The 18214-nt window shown below is 52.0% G+C and overlaps 1 protein-coding gene across 1 annotated transcript in view; it reads right to left on the reverse strand.

Moving 5' to 3' along the window:
• Window positions 1-3259: 3259 nt before the first annotated feature.
• ABHD2 (abhydrolase domain containing 2, acylglycerol lipase) overlaps window positions 3260-18214 on the reverse strand; it is a 99652-nt gene continuing 84697 nt past the window's right edge. The window contains exons 7-12 of the mRNA XM_046010126.1: window positions 17955-18047; window positions 15145-15255; window positions 12660-12729; window positions 11068-11152; window positions 6679-9220; window positions 3260-6648 (exon numbers count right to left, since the gene is read on the reverse strand). Of these exons, the coding sequence (XP_045866082.1) occupies window positions 9024-9220; window positions 11068-11152; window positions 12660-12729; window positions 15145-15255; window positions 17955-18047 (556 nt within the window). The 3' untranslated portion in view covers window positions 3260-6648; window positions 6679-9023. The remainder of the gene's footprint in view (window positions 6649-6678; window positions 9221-11067; window positions 11153-12659; window positions 12730-15144; window positions 15256-17954; window positions 18048-18214) is intronic.

Genomic DNA, 18214 nt, shown 5'->3' on the forward strand with positions numbered 1-18214 from the left:
TCTCTCGGTTACCCTAAGGGGTGCCGGAGGATTCTGAGGCCACCTGGTGGTCTGCAGAGCTCCCTGGAAGAGGGAAGGCGGCCAGGAAAAGGGCTGAAGAGTCTCCCGAGGGGTGAACTGGGCCATCTTTCAATCCCACTTCCCACAGTAGGTGTGGCTCTGGCAAACTCCGCAGGGCAGAGTAGAGGAAACCAGCTCACAGGATCCCCAGGAACCTCATGACTAACAGTGGGGGTCCCAGATGGTGGCATCTGTCCCTCTTGGGGGCTTGCTAACCGTGCAGAATCTTGGGCCCCTCCTCTGATCTGCTAAATTCGAATCTTCAGTTTAACGAGATCCCTGCAGGCTGGAATTTTCTTTTTTTTTTTTTTTTTAAAGATTATATTTATTTATTTGACAGAGAGAGAGAGAGAGAGAGAGAGAGATCATATGCAGGCAGAGAGAGAGGGGGAAGCAGGCTCCCTGCTGAGCAGAGAGCCCAATGCAGGGCTCGATCCCAGGACCCTGAGATCATGACCTGAGCCGAAGGCAGAGGCTTTAACCCACTGAGCCACCCGGGGAGTGGAATTTCCTGGGGAGCTTTAAAATGGTGAGGCCTAGACCCCATCCCCAGAGACTCTGATGTGCTTGGTCCAGGATGTGGCCTGGGGATCAAGAGCTTTCCAAGCTTCCCAGGAGGTCCAACTACACACCGCTGCAAGTCCTGTGTGTTGACATACGGAGGCAGCAAGGATTTGGAGGAAGCCACTCAGCTTTTAATGTCTCAGGTTTTAATGTCTAAGGATATAAAAGCCAACTTTGCACTTGACTCTCTTTTCCTGAGCCGAGAGGGCAGAGAAGCAGGGCTGCAAAAGCCCCTGTGGAAAGGCAGCAGCTGACACTGGCTATCTGTTCCAGAATCTTCTCTGGGGGCTGTGCCCAGAAGCTGTCCCACCTTCAGGCAGGAAATGTGTGGGCAGGTATGCTTAATTTCTGAAGGTGATCATATTAAGGAAGGAAAGAATTGGGACGGGGGTCCGATGATGCTTCTGTGTGGCTGGTCAGCACTGCCAAGCCCAGGAATGTTTTTGAAAACCATATCCAGGCCCAACTCAGCTTCCCCTATGGGCCAGCAGTTGAGACTTCCCAGTGGAAGCCGCACATTCTTTTCTTCTGGTTTCTACACTGTCCCGGGAAGTGATTTATGAGTGAGAACCAAGCAGACGAAGCCAAAACCACTGCCCAAAATAACACTCTTAATTTGAAGAATATTCTTGATCCTCTCAGTTTCCAGAGATAGGCATTCTTATAATTATTCCCATCTTATAAGTAACCCCAACCCCCAAAAAAACCCCTGAGGTTAAATCTTGCTCAGGATAAGAGAGCGGGGGGCACCTGGGTGGCTCAGTGGGTTAAAGCCTCTGCCTTCGGCTCAGGTCATGATCCCAGGGTCCTGGGATCAAGCTCCGCATCAGGATCTCTGCTCAGCAGGGAGCCTGCTTCCACCTCTCTATCTGCCTGCCTCTCTGCCTGCTTGTGATCTCTGCCTGTCAAATAAATAAATAAAATCTTAAAAAAAAAAAAAAAAAAAGGATAGAGAGCGGTGATGTGGCTAGGAATGGACCTTGACCAACAACTCTGGCTCCAAATCCATTTGGCCCTATCACTGCTCATGCTTCATATCAGATGTTTCTTTCTGGGGCTGTGGGAGGTGCGGGTAGGAAGGCAAAGGGGAACAGTGAAATTACAACTTAATTTATCCCAGATCCGTTTCACCAGCCATCATCAGATAAAGGAGGAACTTTAAGAGGAAACCGAACTATCTTCGGTACAGATGCTGGGCAGTTCTAAATGGGGGTAGAGAGCATGAATCAGAAGGAAGTTTCTGGGTGCACAGAGTCACAAGGAGAGGGGGGTTTACCTTAACCCTTTCGGGGGAGCGATTCCGTAGTTCAAGGCCAAACTGCCTGTAATGTCTTCCTAATCATGTGGATACAGGTAACCCCCCTCAAAGGGGGATCCCCGAGAGGGAAATGGGGAGAAAGGCTATCATACATGTGACAGCCATTCAGTTAGGTGTTTGGTCCTTCCCATGGGAAAGTGCTCCCCCGGAGGGCTAGAGCAGAGGGGCCTCCTGATGAAAGGTGCAATAAAATACAGCACCGTTGGGATGGCGAGTGACTGTAGGTGAATGTTCCTGAGCACAGATCTATAGGGTTGCCTCAGGAGAGGCTCCGCTAATGTGCCGACCGCCTTGGCAAGCTGCTGGCATCAACCAACCCCGCATCCTGGACCTGAGATTACTTCCCTATGGTATTCTTCACAAGTAGTACTGTTTATGTTGGTTTTCTGGCATCAAAAGGATCTGGCTGTTTCGTGGGGGAAAGGAAGTGGGGGAAGCTTGCTTCCTAGAGAGGGCATCACTGTGAAACTTGATAGTGGGCATTCTTCGGTCATGTTACGGAACATCCTCCAAAACCATTCCGTACCTCCCCTCACTTGTCAGAGGTTTTGCCTAGACAAGGAGGTAAGAAAATGGAGTGCAAAGCTCTTGGGTAGGAGAGCATATGGACTCGTATAACTCTCCTGGTGGGAATAAAGACCTCAGCTTGGATTCAGATAGACACAAAAGAGAAGAAACCACCACCATCAATCAACCAACCAGGGTAAGTTTTTTTCCAACCCAATATAATCTTTGTATTATTTATTTGAGAGAGGGGAGAGAGCAAGAGTGAGCACGAGTCAGGGGGCAGTGGGGAGGGACAGAGGGAGAGGGAGAAGCAGGCTCCCCGCTGAGCAGGGAGCCCAACATGGGGCTCGATCCCAGGACCCCAAGATCATGACCTGAGCCAAAGGCAGATACTTCACTGACTGAGCCACCCAGGTGCCCCCAACCCAACAGGACCTTAATTTAGGTGATGTTCACTCAGTCTTTTCAAAGAACATTCTAGAACATTCTTAGAAAAAGCATGCAAATCCTGCATGGCAGTTACTATTTCCATCTCCCCTCACATTTCATCTACAAGGTTCACTTTGTCTAGAGAGCAGGCAATTCCAGGGCTGGTATCTCACGCCCTGGCTTTTGGGCCGGAGAGCTTGGGTGTGCGAGAACCCGCCGGCTGGTCATTTCTTTGGTCATTGCTTGCAAGGCTGGGATATAATCTCTTGTGATAAGAATTTGACGGTTTTGCCTGCTTCCTTCAAGCTCACGTTTGGTGAAGGCACAGAAAGAATCCTTCTACACAGACACTCCCACAGGACCAAGGACACACAGGCACGCCATATTTTTAGCCTTTTATTTAAGTAAAGAAATTCCATTGAATCAAAGATAACAAAATTACAGTTTTTGCTTGTAATGATCTTCGTTCACCACCACACAGAATCAAAATAGAGCCGAAAGTCATATGAGAACAGAAAATGATCAAGGACACCGTTGTTTAGTATAATTTCTTAATAAAGGTAAATATCCTCATATTTAGAAAAAATTGCATTGCTAGTTGCAAATCTTAAATGCCCCATGTGCTGGAGGATCCTGTACTCCCCACCCCAAAATCTGGCGGCACAGAGGCTTTCAGAACACAAACTCAGAAAGACATGGTTTTTAGGGCAGCGTCGGACGTTTCAGAAAACTAAACCAAACAAAAAAACAAAAATGAGGAATGTGAGAGTGATGGTTCTCAAAAATCCATCTGGAAGCAGATCTGCCCATAGAGCGTGGCTGAGCGAGTCCGACCGGGGAAGGGAGAGATGGAACCAGCCCCCCACGCCGCCCCCCGGCCCTGGTGTGGCTAAGGCAGCTGTAATGATACAAGTCAGGAGCTCAGGCATGGGGAAGGTCTCCCTGAGGCAGTGGGAGAGACCCAGGTCGTCCGGGACTGGTGTGGAGAGCTGATAGGACTCTGCGCAGACTTGTGCTTTAGGAAAAAGGAAGAGGCCAAGACAAAAGCCAGACAAAAGCCAAGTCCTGCCCCTGGGATGGACCAAGTCCCCGGGAACGGTCTGGGAGAGAAGCAGGTGGCGCGCGGACCGAGGGGGTCCGCGGACTGGGGACTCCTCAACATGGGTGGTCGGGAAGCAGCAGGCCTTGGGAGATGAAGGGTCTCTCTGCAGACGCTGGAAGTGGACTGTCCCCGGTTTATGGCAACAGATTTCTTGGCTAGTGGGGACCAGACTGGGGAGAAGGTAGGTTCTCGATCTCATTGCTAATCGAGCAGAGTCAAGGTAGATTTGCCCACTGGTTAGAAATGGATTCCAGCGTGTTTGTTAGATACACAGAAAGAAGCTTTCTCCACATACATGCCAGGAAAAACAGTTCAGGGGGGCGGGGGCAGGCTGACTCTTCCAGAAGGGGCAGCTGTCCTGTCTGGGAGGCTGAGCATGGCTGGCGAGCCAGACTCTGCGGCCGGCTTCCCAGGGCCACTTGGGGAGGGAGCGGGGGTGCCCGGGCTGCGGCGTCCGTCCGGGGGCAGCAGTGGCAGTGAGAGGGGCAAGAGGGAGCATTGTTTGTTCTGGATGGCCTTCCAGTTCTCACTGCCAGCAGGGGTCCGCTCCCCTTTCCTCAGCTCCCAGTACAGTTTGGCAAAAGCAATCCTAGCTTCTGAAGAAGGGGGTCCTTCCTTCTGCTTAGATAACAGAGGGAGGAAAAAACCCTTTTCCTCCACTGCTCGGCCTCTAAGTGCCATAGACTGGCCACATTTCCCGGCTTTTTGAGGCCTCCAAGGAATCCAAAGTGGCTCTGGAAACAGAGCGAGGCCCAGAAGGAAGAGAGGCGTCGGGGGGACGAGACATTCGGCCGGTTCTGAACTGCGCGTACTGTCGGGGGCTGGGGGTTCCTGACATAGCGGAGATGCACACAGGCCACGGGAAGAGAGTCTCTGGCTTTGCTGTGGCTTCCCTCCCAGCTGCCAGGGCACGAGAAATTGGATTCTGGTGCTGCAGGATCACTGGCACCCCAGGGGATGCTCTAGGGGCAAGGGGAGACTTTCTGGGCACCAAGAATGCCAGATGATGCTGTTCGGGCTACTGTGGCGAGAAGCGCCTGGAGGGCAAAACCCTGAGTTCTTTGGGCGTGACGTTGCAGGGAATCTTTACTTGGGCTCTAACGATCGATGGCACAGGAAAAGAAAAGCCCCTCACATCTCAGACATCTGCTTGCCTGGCAAACACAAACAAGAACACACACATTGTTTCTCTGGGGCCGGCAGAGGGGATTCTCAAGTCACACGGTCACAAAGGGAGCTCTCATTCAGATGCCAGCCAGGCTCAGCTATCCAGAAGGCTCGGCTTTAATGAAGACTGTGGCTTCAGAATGAAAGCCTGAGCGGGAAGGCTTTCTGCCCTGGGAAACAGGACTGTGGGTCTCAATGCTCTGCCCGAGTCCCACGGAAGGTGGGGGATATTTGCCTTGTTCCGACGGTCTGCACCTGTCCCAGTCACAAGACCACCCTCGGGACAGCAAGGATATTGAGAGGACAACGGAGATTCTAAAGAGAAGCCAAAGACACAGGGTTTTGGGTCATATCCAGGGTGTTCACCGGTAAAGGCTTGGTGCAGGGGCTCCCTCTCTCTAAGGCCCCCCAAGATAAGACTGGGGCCTTGCGTAGCCGCAGCCACTTGCTAGGGCTGCAGAAGGCAGGTGGGAATGGTTAGGCAAACGAAGTGTAAGTAGATGGTCTTCCAGATGGTCTAAGGTGAGGGCATTGGGGCTCAGAGAGGTGAAGGGATTGCCCTCAGTCCAACGAGAATTAGAGCCAGCTGGGATGAGAACCCAGGTGTCTTGGACCCTGACTCCCTAACACCCGGTCAAAGACAGGAAACGCTCCTCTTTCAGGCATATTTCCCTTCAGCATGTCAGCATGTCACAGGGTCCCCTACAAGCGTGTAATGCTGCAGAGAGGTTAAAAGAACCTAGTGATGACGAACAGCCTCCTGCTTTCTTTTGCTCTGGAATCGCCACGGGGAAGAGCAGGGTTTTTCCTGAAGTCTGGTAAACTTCCTAACAAAACCTATCAAGGAGATGTGACAGCATTTTCTAGATCATCTTAGTTTGGCCGGGACCTGTCACTCATTCGTTGTCTTCAAATTGTCTTAGAGAGGCAGGGAGCACAGCCGGAAGAAATGTGGGTGCTTTTCCTCCTTGGTGTTTAATGGGTTACCCCTGCGATAGGATTCGATAGGGTTGTCTAGGTCTACGGCCACTTCTATCTTTATTCCGATTTTTAAAATATTCAAACGCTCTTTGAAAATTCGGCCTTGTGTTAGGCCAAAGAGGACCTTCAGAGCAAGAAGAGCGCTCCCATTATCAGAAATGAATAACTTCAGGAGGAAAAGCCAAGAAAGCTGGAGGAAGGAAAAAGCTGACCTACATATAAAATGCCGCTCCCTTGTTTATGAGGCAGGTCTGCAACTCTTGTCAATTCAATGCCTCTGGGCTCTCATTCAGGGACAAACAAGAATTTTCCTGTAAGACCGCCACGGTCACATTCTCATTTCCATGCCTGAGAGCCTGAAGCCGGAACAAAGGACTTCAGTTGATTTCATGTGAGCCAAAATGGAATGTGAGTGCCATTCAGAGTCACACACTAGAAAGATTTCAGCTGGGAAGCGGCCCCCACAGTCCTGTGGGGTAAATTCCGGTCGTGGGGCGACAAAGGCCAGGCCTGCCCTCTCCTCCACCACCACCACCACCACCACCACCACCACCACCACCACCGGGCTCCAGGGACTTCTGGTCCCCCACCAGCCCCACAGGGTGCGACAACAGGACTGTCTTTTCTCTTCCTGAATGGAGCTGGTACCTGGCCACGGCTCTGTTAGAACAGGTCGAGAGATGTGATCTAAGGCAACGGGCAAAGGCCCCTCTTGCTTCCTGGGATAGCGCTTCGGGCCCATTCATTTATTGCTTCATTTCCCTACTTTCACAAAGGGTCTGCGGCAACAGGACCGTGAGTGACTCTTCTAGATTACAGCTGTGCTGCTGGGTGGAGGGAAAAGCAAGGGAGGGGAGGGGACCAGCTTCCAAATTGAGGGGGTAGATGATAAAGTGCCCATTTGTGCTAAAAGAACATGGAAAGAAAATCCACTAGGAAAATAACAGTTGGGGGCAGGGGAAAGTCACAATAACGAAATTGGTGTGTGTGAGAAATTACAACAAAGCAATGATGGGGGCCACGAAGTCTCGACCTTTGGAGACGGTGGCTGTTCTCGATGGTATTGATTAGGATGATCTGGCGATTGTCAGAAAACAACTTCAGGATACCGACCATCATAGTCACGAGGACCGGCACCCAACCACATCCACCTGTGGCCGCCATAGGCGCCCCCCGTCCCCCGCCTCAGGCCCTCAGGTGGTTCCCTTTTACCCCTGAAACATCCACACAGACCCACTAGTTATAATCCTATCTGTCCTGGAGCAAAGGAGATGAAACAAGGATATTTTAAAAAAAAAAGTGTATCCAGGCAATTTCACTCATAGTTCTGTTTTGTTCCAGATAGCAACTGCTGATTTTTCAAAGTGCAGGGTTTTTAGATATTCAAGTCCTGCAGGACTAGAGGAAAGGAGTACTTGAAACCTCAAATATCATTTTCGTTTGAAAGGACACACTTTGGAAAGATCTATCCAAAAGGCTATAAATATAGGCTATTAAATTAAAAATCTGGTTTCAAAATAACACCCTTTATGGCTGGAAAGATCTTTCTCCAAACTCAGATCCAGCTTTTGAATTATTTGGGTATCAAAAGCCAGAGCTAGAAAGACTTGGGTTAAAAAAGTAAAACTACCATTGAATGTTTCAAAAAACAACAACAAAAGAAAACCCCAAACACCTCTTTCTATGAAAATGAGAGACACGGGGAAAAAAAAAAAAAAAAAAAGGCAAACGATGACATCCACGGGTGTAGACAGGAGAGTTACTCCCGGGCTTCCCTGGAGGGATGGTCTCTCGAACCTCAGTCAGCTGAGTTTGTCATGGATCTTTCGAACTGGCTGTGGTCTCGGCCATCCACCCGGTCCAAGTCCCCCGTTTGGTGAAGAAACGAAAGTTCAGAGGGACCTGTCCAGGGTCATACAGCCAGGGAAAAGCAGAGTCCGGAGTTACCCAAACTCTTCCCTCCCCACCGGGCCCTCTCCAGAGACATCATCACACTGCAGCCACTCGAGGGCAGCTAAGGATCTCCTGCTGCCTAGGAGGCCCCTGGTAGCTAAGAGACCCATCTACCTATGCGTTTCCAAAAAATGAGCTACCCAGATGTTTCTCATGGAAAGGCGCTGCAGCAAAACAGTGTTCCCCAAATTTGCCCGGTGATGAGGATCACCGGGGGCACTTGTAAAAAATTAAAATCTCCAGACCCCTTCCCAGACCCATTGAATCGGCCTCTCCCAGGGGAGGGACCTGGGAGGCTGAATTTTTAACAAGTGCCCCAGGTAACTCTCATCGTTGGCAAAAGTGAGAGGAGACTGTCTTAGAAGATTGTAAAGGAGGAACCTGGCTTGTGACTCTAGGGAACTTTCTCGGCCATGTGAGGAGGAGCCACACGGCCGTGGCGGGAGGCCCCGGTGCTGACGCGCCCAAGCGGACCGGCCTCTTCGGCATCGGCCTCGTTGGGCGAGGCCTCACCAGGGTCTACGTAAGGACACACACGACCACCACAAAATAGCATACATCCTTCACTGCTCTTGGGGACAAGCCTTTTTGATTGGCAAAGCAAGACTGCTGTTCAGACACATTTTTAATAGGGAAACTAGATGTCATTGGCTTAAAAGCAATCAAATGCTGAAAGTGGACAGGACGGTGAGAACCCTGTCGCTTGTCACCACGGATAACAACGCAATGGAGAAAACCAGTAACTAAGCATAAAAATAGCCTGGAGCTCCCAGGGACGGCAGCGTACTCCGGCACAGGTGTGCCTTGGGGGCGGGGGTTCGTCCCCGCTGATGGCGTGAGGTCAGATCCAGGTCACCGCGGGGAGATGGGGGACCGGAATCCGCCGGTGAGGGACGCGGGTTCCAGGGGAGGCGGCTGGACCGCGCCGGAGTCCGGGAGGCCTCACTCCAGCTCGGCCTCCATCTGCTCCGTGTCCGAGCACTGGGACTTGTTACGTTCCCACTGGCAAATGGCGTTGGCGTACTCTACCACCAGCTTATCCATCCACGTCAGGGGCTCGGGGAACAGCACGGAACCCTCAAAGAAGCCCAGGTGGCCCCCGTGCAGAGGCAGCACAAACATGACGTTCTCCCGTTTCTCTGCGGGCGGGGAGGGAGGAAGGCAGCAGAGTGAGTGGGTGACTGGTTACCTCCAAGGCCGGAGGGGCCAGGCTTCTCCCCACAGGTGAAGGTCAGCAGGAGGGCATCTGACTCCCACTCACTCGGCCTCGTTCACCAGATCGGGCGCGGGGTAGAGGGGGGATTAGGTGGGCTGGACAAGGCGGTGGGATCTAGCAGGTGTTGGAGTGGTGGCTTGGCTTGGGTGCGGAATGGGCACCAGCTTAAGAAATACTTTGAAATCTAAGTGGTTCTCGAACTTGGACGTAGATTACAGAGAGAGTGAGTGAGCGCGAGCGAGTCCAGGCACTGGCGTCGCTAAAGCTGACCGGCTGATTTCAATGACATAGTGAGATGTTTCTCAGATTTCACTGAGGCCAGGGGAGGAGCTGGGATCTAAGAAGCTCCCAGATGATGCCCATGCTAGGTGCTACGGGTGGGGGCCAGGCTTTGAGCAGGGATTCCTCGAATTTATGCCATTATTTGCTAGAGAACAAGGTCAAGTCAGTGGGGTCCATGCCTTTTCCTTACAGACACTTATAGTTTAAGACTAAACCAGCACTTAAAGCTGCAGGTTGTGTTAAAGATGCTTGAGACATACGGAATGGCCGTGCTGAGCGCCGCTACCCTGGGGCCTGACTTCAGGAGTCCGTGTGTGGCTCAGTTCCCCAGCTGCTGGGAAAGACCGCTGGGGCGGGGTGAGGCCAAGTGGGCAGCTGCACGTGGCTGGGGAGCAGAGGACACATCTGTCCTCCCAGGGGATGGACTGACAGGGGCCCGAGCCTCCTGGCCTGCATGGTTCTGGCTCTGCGGGGCCCCTTCCTTGTCAGATCCCCCTTATTCTTCCTTTTCAGTTATTTCCTAAATTCTGTGTGACAGCATGAGAACTACAGTGTCGCTTTGGACATCAGAAGGAAACCGAGCGGTTGGCTTTCGCGGGGGGAGCCTACGGCTTGCTAGCGGGTTGACGGGAGGGCGGGCTTTTATCACCCAGCACACCTGCATCACACGCAACAACCACTCCGAGCAGGTCCCTGAGCCCCGCCCGCTGTATTATGTACTCCTCTAGCTTGGGGTTGGGGAGAATGAGTGCCCCGGCGCTCTGGTGTATACGGGATATTTACAAGAGAAACAGGACTGGTGTATACGGGATATTTACAAGAGAAACAGGACTGGTGAACACGGGATATTTACAAGAGAAACAGGACTGGTGAACACGGGATATTTACAAGAGAAACAGGACCGCAGGGGGCTACAGAGGGTGGGGATCTGCATCTCAGTGCAAGGTGCCCTTGGAATTCCCAAGTGTTTCCCTCTGCTGCACCCCCCCACCCCCCCGAATCCACCCTGGGGTTGAAGCACAACAACATTCCCGAGAGCAATGTTCTTTGCTTTCTCAGTTGCTTATATTTTTATCTTCAAACCAGATGGAGAGGCTGTCTGTCTCAAGAGGTAACAGAACTGGCTTTTCTGTTTTGCTTTTCGTGTCGGATTTTAAGTCAAAATATCTCTTTAAGTCCAACTTTCAGACTTAACGGAAGCCTAACCCTGACACGATAATTTCAGTGAACACTAGGGCTCCCCCAAAGCCCCTGTGGCTGCGGATATAAATGGTGGTCGTCTCTGCAACCAGGACAGGACACGAGAAGGCTCTGCCCAGGCCCCCTCACAGCCCCAGGACTGTCGGGCCTGGCTGAATGAGAACTCTGCTACAGGACATCCTTCCCCGTAGAGGCTGGTCTTTAGGGGGTGACAGCAGGGTAAAGGCGACAGAATTTACCAGGGCAATGTGCTGAGTGGCCAAGGGAGCAGCAGGAGGGAACGCTTACCTGAGAGCGATTTGGGGATGGTTAGGAGGCTTTCGTGCACCAAGGGGTCATCAGCTGCGTTAACCAGCATGAGAGGCACATAGATCTGCAACAAGAAAATAAGGCAGAAATAAACGATCGATCCCCTGTTTCAGACGACATTGAGTCCAGGCTCAAACGCACTACCGGCCACGTCTTTGAAGCAAAGGGAAGAGGGCCACTGCTCAGAGTCTGCTGCATGGGTGGACTGAGGGTGCCCCGTCCTCCCGGGCAGCAGCATGAATCTAACCATGTGATCTCCTGGCAGCCTGGCAGGTGTGCGCAGGAGAAAAACTCCTGGTGTTCTAGGTCACCCACGTGCTCTGAGGGAGTGAGGGCAGAGCTCAGTGGGGCTCCCTGGCAAAATATTTCTGATGATCCTCATGGTATCTCGTTAGCCCACCTTTCAGCAAAATGACCTTATGAAGAGTTATGTACCCATTCATTCCGTTTATAGTGTGGGGGAGGAAAGACAGGAGTGTGCTCCTCTCCAGACAAGGGAGACTTTCTAGAGGAATCTGAAGGGGAGAACCAGGAGGAGCCTGGTGGATACTGGGAAGCCTTCAACATCCATTTTAGTAAGACAGGACTTTTCCTTTGAGTGCAGATGGGCTGATGGGGGGTGGGGCGCTTGGACGCTACTGAACAGCCAGGCTCTGGGGGTACAGCAGCTGGTTGTGCTCAGCAGGAGGTCTCTAACAGTGGCTCTGGGCAGCTCAACGGCTCCACAGTGGCTTAAAGGAAGGCACCCAAAGCCTGGGGGATGATGCTAACTGATGGGGGGGGGGCATCTGGTGGCCAATACGACAGATGGCAGAGCTGTAATTCACAGTCACCTGCTTCTGTTGGGAGAGCGGTGGGCCAAACCAGCAGGTGGACACTGACGGGGCCCAATGGGAATCCTGTGTTTGAGTAAAAGGAACAACTGTCCAGAGACAGAATGATGAGAGACTGGTCCGGTGGTGGTGCAGGTGGAAAACATGGCGAGTTTGAGGCTGGCCACGGATGTCACGAATCCACCCCGCGTTTATTGCAGCTGCTGAAAACTGCATTAGTCTAAGCCAGGTGACCTTGTCAACACACCTGTTCCTCCTCATTGGGATACAGAAAAACATTTGTTTTCCCCTGAGCTCACCAGATCATGGCAGGAACCTTGAGTTTAGTTCTAGCCGTCACACTAAAGAAAGGCACAGGGGCCAAAGCAAGGGTCCCAGCTGGCAGGACATCTACACAGATCTACCAGGAGCCACAGCCGGAAGCGGGCAAGATCTCACTGTTAAACGAAGACTGAGGGACCAGTGGGTGTTGTGGTAACGTCAAGGTCTTTTCCGCAGAGGCAGGAGCAGACTGGTCCCACCCTGCACCGAGGGGCAGCTCTGGGATTAATACACGGGGGTCCCCGAGGGGCAGAGTTTGGGTCCGAAGCCAAACCCAAGCCAACAGCCGTAGGGGTCCAAGCCCCATTCTGGCTGAGCTCCCACCAAGGATGCTGGGGAGGGTGCTCACTGCGCGTGCGCGAAGCTGGAGGCGGGGCCCCCGATTCCCGCTCGCTCCGGGTCCCGGCCCCGACTCACCCGGTGCAGGTACCGCATGCAGCTCTCCTCCTCGTAATATTCCTTCAGGGAGTTATAGCCATGGAACTTCCTGCGACACACACACACGCACATGAAAAGGAGGATAAAGCAATCCTTGTCACAAGACTGGACACTGAGCTGACTCTGCCCCCTACAGGCTTCTGTGACCTCAGGCAAACTCTAACCTTCTCCCTCTGTACGACGGAGCTAGAGACGGTGCCTTCCTTAATGGCCTTGGGACCAATGGCATTAAAGTGCTGCCAGCGCGGTGCCTGGCCCAGTCATCGCTCAGGAAGGACTGGCCACAGTATTTATTAGCAGGTGTTATACCCTTCGAGTCATGATAAAACCAGATGTCACTGCAGACACTAGGAAACCGACATGCAAAGGCATTTAAGAGAAATTTCTCTTCAACAGAATTTTTCCCAGCAAAGGAACCCTGACCACCGGGAACTGGAAAGGAACATGTCTCAGGTAATGGGTGCGAGACAGAAAACCAAAGTTACCAATTCAGCCCACCCATGGAGCTGCAGTCAGAGACGTTTAACGGAACTTTCCCTGTTCCTGCACGGAAGTCCAGCTGCTCGGCTCTGCCCTGTGCTCTGACACCATCAGGCCGACTCAACCTCAGGCCGGAGGATCTCTGGAAACCTCTTTCTGACACATATTAGGGTCTCTGGTTTCTGACTGGCAGTTCTGTTCTATTCTGACCGGGGTCTTCACGAGACCGTGCCTCCCCTGAAGCTGTGGCTGTCTTCCACTGCTGGGCTGTGCAGGCATCTCCGCCTGGGAAGGCCCCGGGGGGCACAGGCCCACTTGTGAGGGCCCACTTGAGGGGGAGAGGCCGAGAGCAGTGGTCATCTCTGGGGCACCTGTCCTCGTGCAAGCAGTCCCTGTGTGGTCTCAGCGGGCCGGGGAAGCACTCCAGTCCTCCAGTCCTCCTGGTGACGGGATAATGAGGAGGCTGCCCAACTGGTCATGTTCGTGGAAACTGCGACAACCCAGCACAATTCAAAAGGGAGAGCTTGAGGGAGAGTTGAAGAACCTTCTCTTTGGGGCTCACACCAATTCAGAAGATGAATGGGGAATTTCAGTGTTTGGTTTCTTTCTCATTAGATGCCACAATAAAATGACACCATGATCCAGGGAGGGTGGGCAGAATCCATTCTCACCTTCTCAACGTACCAGTGATTTTCTGGTTTCTGTCTCCTTTGTGTAAATGTTAACAGGCATATTTCAAGGTTATCTGATGTAAGAAAGCTACTAAAATGCCATAAGGAAGATAAGTAGTATCTGCTTATCTACTGGATGAACCCTAGCTGGCTTTAGACCACGCCTGAAGGTATCAAATGGTCATTGGATGAGTTTTTTTTTTCTTTAAGATTTTATTTATTGATTTGAAAGAGAAAAGAGAGCACACAAGGAGGCAGAGCGGCAGGCGGTGGTGGGTGGGGGGAGCAGGCTCCCTGCCGAGCAGGTGAACCGCATGCGGGGCTCGATCCCAAGACCCTGGGATCATGACCTGAGACGAAGGTAGACACTTAACTGAATGAGTCACCCAGGCACCCCAGGGATGAGGTTTTTAAAGAGAACTGTGAGGTCAGAGATCAACAATTGCTTTTTCCAGCTAAGGCTAAGCTCAGTAAGCTCAATCAGAAAGTATGGTTCCGGGAAAGAGGACATTGTTGGGTTCTCAGCCTCGGGTGCCTGCAGGGGGCAGGTAGGTGAAGGGTGAAGGAACAAAGTGGGCGGGGTTTGCATAGGATACCAGGAGGAGAGGCTTCTTGCTCACAAAGAAAGAGGCTCTGTTTTCCTGCAAAGACAGCTCTCTTGGTCTATTTTTTGTTTTTTGTTTTTTGACTTTTGATAGAGACATGGATGGTTACAAGAAATATTTCCTTTTCCTTTCAATGCAAATTATGTGGCAAGTGATCCCTGCCCCAGGGTCAGGGCACGGCAAATAGGGTAAGGACCACGAACAGCAGGGTGTATGCACCCCAGCTCCCCAGTTCCAGCTCAGTTATGCCACACAGGAGTGCAGAATGAGCAGGGACATCTTCTCCTTGTGTTGTAAGAGCAACTAGAAATCTGGATTTTTCTGTGTGATCTTCAGTTTTTAAACATGAGACATTCTTTTATTCAAAGAATTAAAAAAACCCTGGGGCGCCTGGGTGGCACACTCAGTTAAGCGACTGACTCTTGGTTTTGGCTCAGGTCAGGATCTCATGGTTCATGGGATCAAGCCCCACGTTGGGCTGCAGGCTCAGCAAGGAGTCTGCCTGAGTTTCCTCCCTGTCTCCCTTTGCTTCTCCCCCTTGTGCTCTCTGTCTCTCTCTCAATAAATAAATCTTTAAGAACAAACAAACAAACAAACAAACAAACAATAAAACCCCTTTACACTAAAGTGGGCGAAGAAAGCCCTCATGCTGGGCCGGCCCGGCCTGCAGCCTCCCGCCGGGCACCCTGTCCCCGAGCACGCGCACACCTCATCACGTTGTCATCAATCTGCATCAGGGACGTGGCTGTGTAGAGGCGGCTCAAGTCTGTGTCCTCCAGGCTCTGGGGTTTCTTAACATGGTCTCCAAAAAGAGCTTGCCTAGAATGAGACAGAGCAGCAGATGAATAAGGAACAGAACGTGCGCCAAATCATCATGGTGGACACGTGAAACGTCAGACAATTTTGTCAATTACACCTCAGTAAAGCTGAAAAAATAGTTTAAAGAATGGGTGAGGAGCAATGATGGCAGAGCCTGCTTCCTGGCCCCGAGGCAAGCCAGGAGAGTCTTTGAGAAGGCATATGGGGGAAGTTAGAACTAGATCCCTTCAGCCTTCGGCACGTCCCAGAGGATGAGATTGCAATGTTGACTTTTGGATAACTGCAGAAAGGTGATGGCCAAGATCTTATTTTCCTTCTCAGGGGCAGCTAGACAGAGACCAGCTTAGAGCCTAGGTGAATACAGCTGACCTTTGCACACTGTGGGGGTGGGGTGCCACCTTATGGCAGTCAAAAACCCATACAGAGCTTCTGACTCCCCCAAAACCTAACTATTAATATCTTACTGTTGACCCAAAGCCTTGCCCATAACACAGTCAGTTAACACATATTTTTTATGTTATCTGTATTACATGCTGTCTTCCTACAATAAAGTAAGCTGAGAAAAGAAAACGTTACTGAGGGAAAAAAAATACATTTACGGCACTGGCCTGAGAAAAATCCACATATAGGTAGAAACACACAGTTCAAGCCCAAATTGTTCAAGGGTCGACTGCATTACAAATCCTTTGCAGCAGGGAGGGCTTTAGGATGGGCTCTGCGGTGAGTAGGAGGTGGTCAGCCAAACTGGGGGGGGGGGGGTCTTCTTCTACGGTTGTGGGTGCTGACACCGTCCGTTTCTCTTTAGGAACTGTTTCTGTCACTCAACAAGGAAGACAGCGGTAAACTCATCCAGCGTTGGCGCAAGTCAACGGCCCTCCAACATGTCCGCTAAAAAGCTTACGTATACTCAGAACCGTCATCATTTCTCTTAAGAAAAAGATCCATCTTGAGAGGATGATGATAAAGGCAGAGGTCACAAAATGTGCACAAGCAGACTTTTAGTCCTGCAAGATCTCAGGCACCCAGCTGATGGAGGACTGAGTTTGCGGTCTGGCCCTACCAGGTGAGAAAGGTCCTCACGGAAACTAAACGTTCTGGTATCTACTCACAACCTCGCTCACAAAGGAACACATTCCCTTAGCAATTTCCCCCCAAAGATTATTAGGAAGATCATATACCCACAGTTTAGAATTCACAGTTTAAAGTGGCCCTAAAATTTCTAGATGTTGGGCTTTCTGTAGTAAATTTTTAAAAATGTAAATATACCTAAAGCACATTCAGAGGACTGTCTCATTTTGTTAATAATTACATGATGAACCTTCTGGACTAATTAATTACAGGGCAAGACTGGGCCCTGTAGCAAAACAAACGTTCCCTGGGAGGAGCTGCTTCCCATTCCAGAGGTGTGGACAGGCTGAAAAAGGGCCCGCACTTGGTGTCAGAGCTTGGCTTTGTCCCTTCTGGAACCTTGGCAAACCCACAGCCCCTCTGAACCTCAGCTGAACCACGCCTGCCTCAGGGCCCGAACACCACGAGCTGAGTTAGGACAGCTTACATCTGGTCAGCCCAGGGGACAGAAGTCTCCTTCTGTCCTCCACCCACCTACCCAGTCACAAGGGCCCAACAGCTTGGCAGCCGGAGAGGCCTGTGAGCGCCAGCCAGGCTCGCCCAGACTCCCCGTGAGCCCTGCCCACAGGAAGCCCATTCTGGGGTGCTTGGCTGGGAGAGGCAGTACCCTCTTTTCCTTTAACCATTGAAATAAAGAGAATAAGCAGCTGATCATTCAGTCGGATTGCCTTTCCCAGGATGAGATCCACCCCCCACCTGAAATTGTATTGAGCCCACGATGTGCCAGGCTCTGGGCGGAATCGGAACCAGCCCAAGCCCTCCAGTGCTCTACACTGCAGGTCAGGACGCAGGATTCACACCGGGGAAGCGACAGAACAACAACTTGGGGTGGATGAGTTGGCCTCATGGAGGAGACCTGAGACGGACCTAGAGTCTTGGCGGACACGACGGGAAGGGCATTCTGGGCAAGGCCCCAGTGGTGTGGGAGAGGCCAGAGGGCACAGGGGTTTCCATGTGGCCCAGTCCCGCAGCGGGAATGCAGGTGTGGGGGAAGAGGGAGGGATTCTTTCCATAATAACAGTCATAACAATAAAACCATCGCTAATATTTACTGACTTCTACTGCACGCCAGAATTGCTCTAAGCAGTGGCGGGGGCTACCCCACCAAAGGATTCTGAGCAGGACTGAGGCAAGATGAGCATGGGGAACATGGTGAATGGGGCATTGTGGACACCAGCCGGTACCTGGCGGTTAGACCGCTGTCACGCGGCTGCTGGTCAGAACCCCTCGAGCCCACAGAGGGTGAGGATCCTCGATCCTTTAGCACACGAGCAGCCCAAGGAGAAGGGTTCCTCGGCCACGCCAAGCCACCCTCAGGATTGCTCCGGTTTGGGCAAGAGTGATGGAGAAGGGTTTCTCATCTTGGCTATATGAAGGCAGGGCATGGTTTGGTGGATCTGGCCTCTTGGGACGAGCTGTTCCTAAGCAGGTCACAAAGCAACCAGCAGAGAAGCTGCAGCGCCCCTGCCTTCATTATGTTTTCCTGGAGGAACCAGAGTTCTGGCTTTCAGCGACTGGAAAAGAAGCTCAGAAAGGCACTGTCTCCCGGGGGAGCGCGGAAGGCGCGGTACCTGTGCGAGAGGATGATCTTCTTCATGTTGTCGGCCATGAGGAAGTTGTAGAAGCGTCGGCATTGGTCCCACTGCATGAAGGTCTCCTGGGCCCTGAAAGAACGGCAGCCAGCGTGAGGGACGGCACCTGGAGGGACACGCCGGTGCCCCCGCCCCAGAGAAGGTTCTCGAAGCACTTCTACCCCGGAGAAGGTGGCGGCGCTGGTTCCTGACCCCAGAACACAGGTCTCTGCCCGTGGACTCAAACTCTCCGTAGAGAG

The sequence above is a fragment of the Meles meles genome, chromosome 6, assembly GCF_922984935.1.
Source record: "Meles meles chromosome 6, mMelMel3.1 paternal haplotype, whole genome shotgun sequence".
Lineage (NCBI taxonomy): Eukaryota > Metazoa > Chordata > Mammalia > Carnivora > Mustelidae > Meles > Meles meles.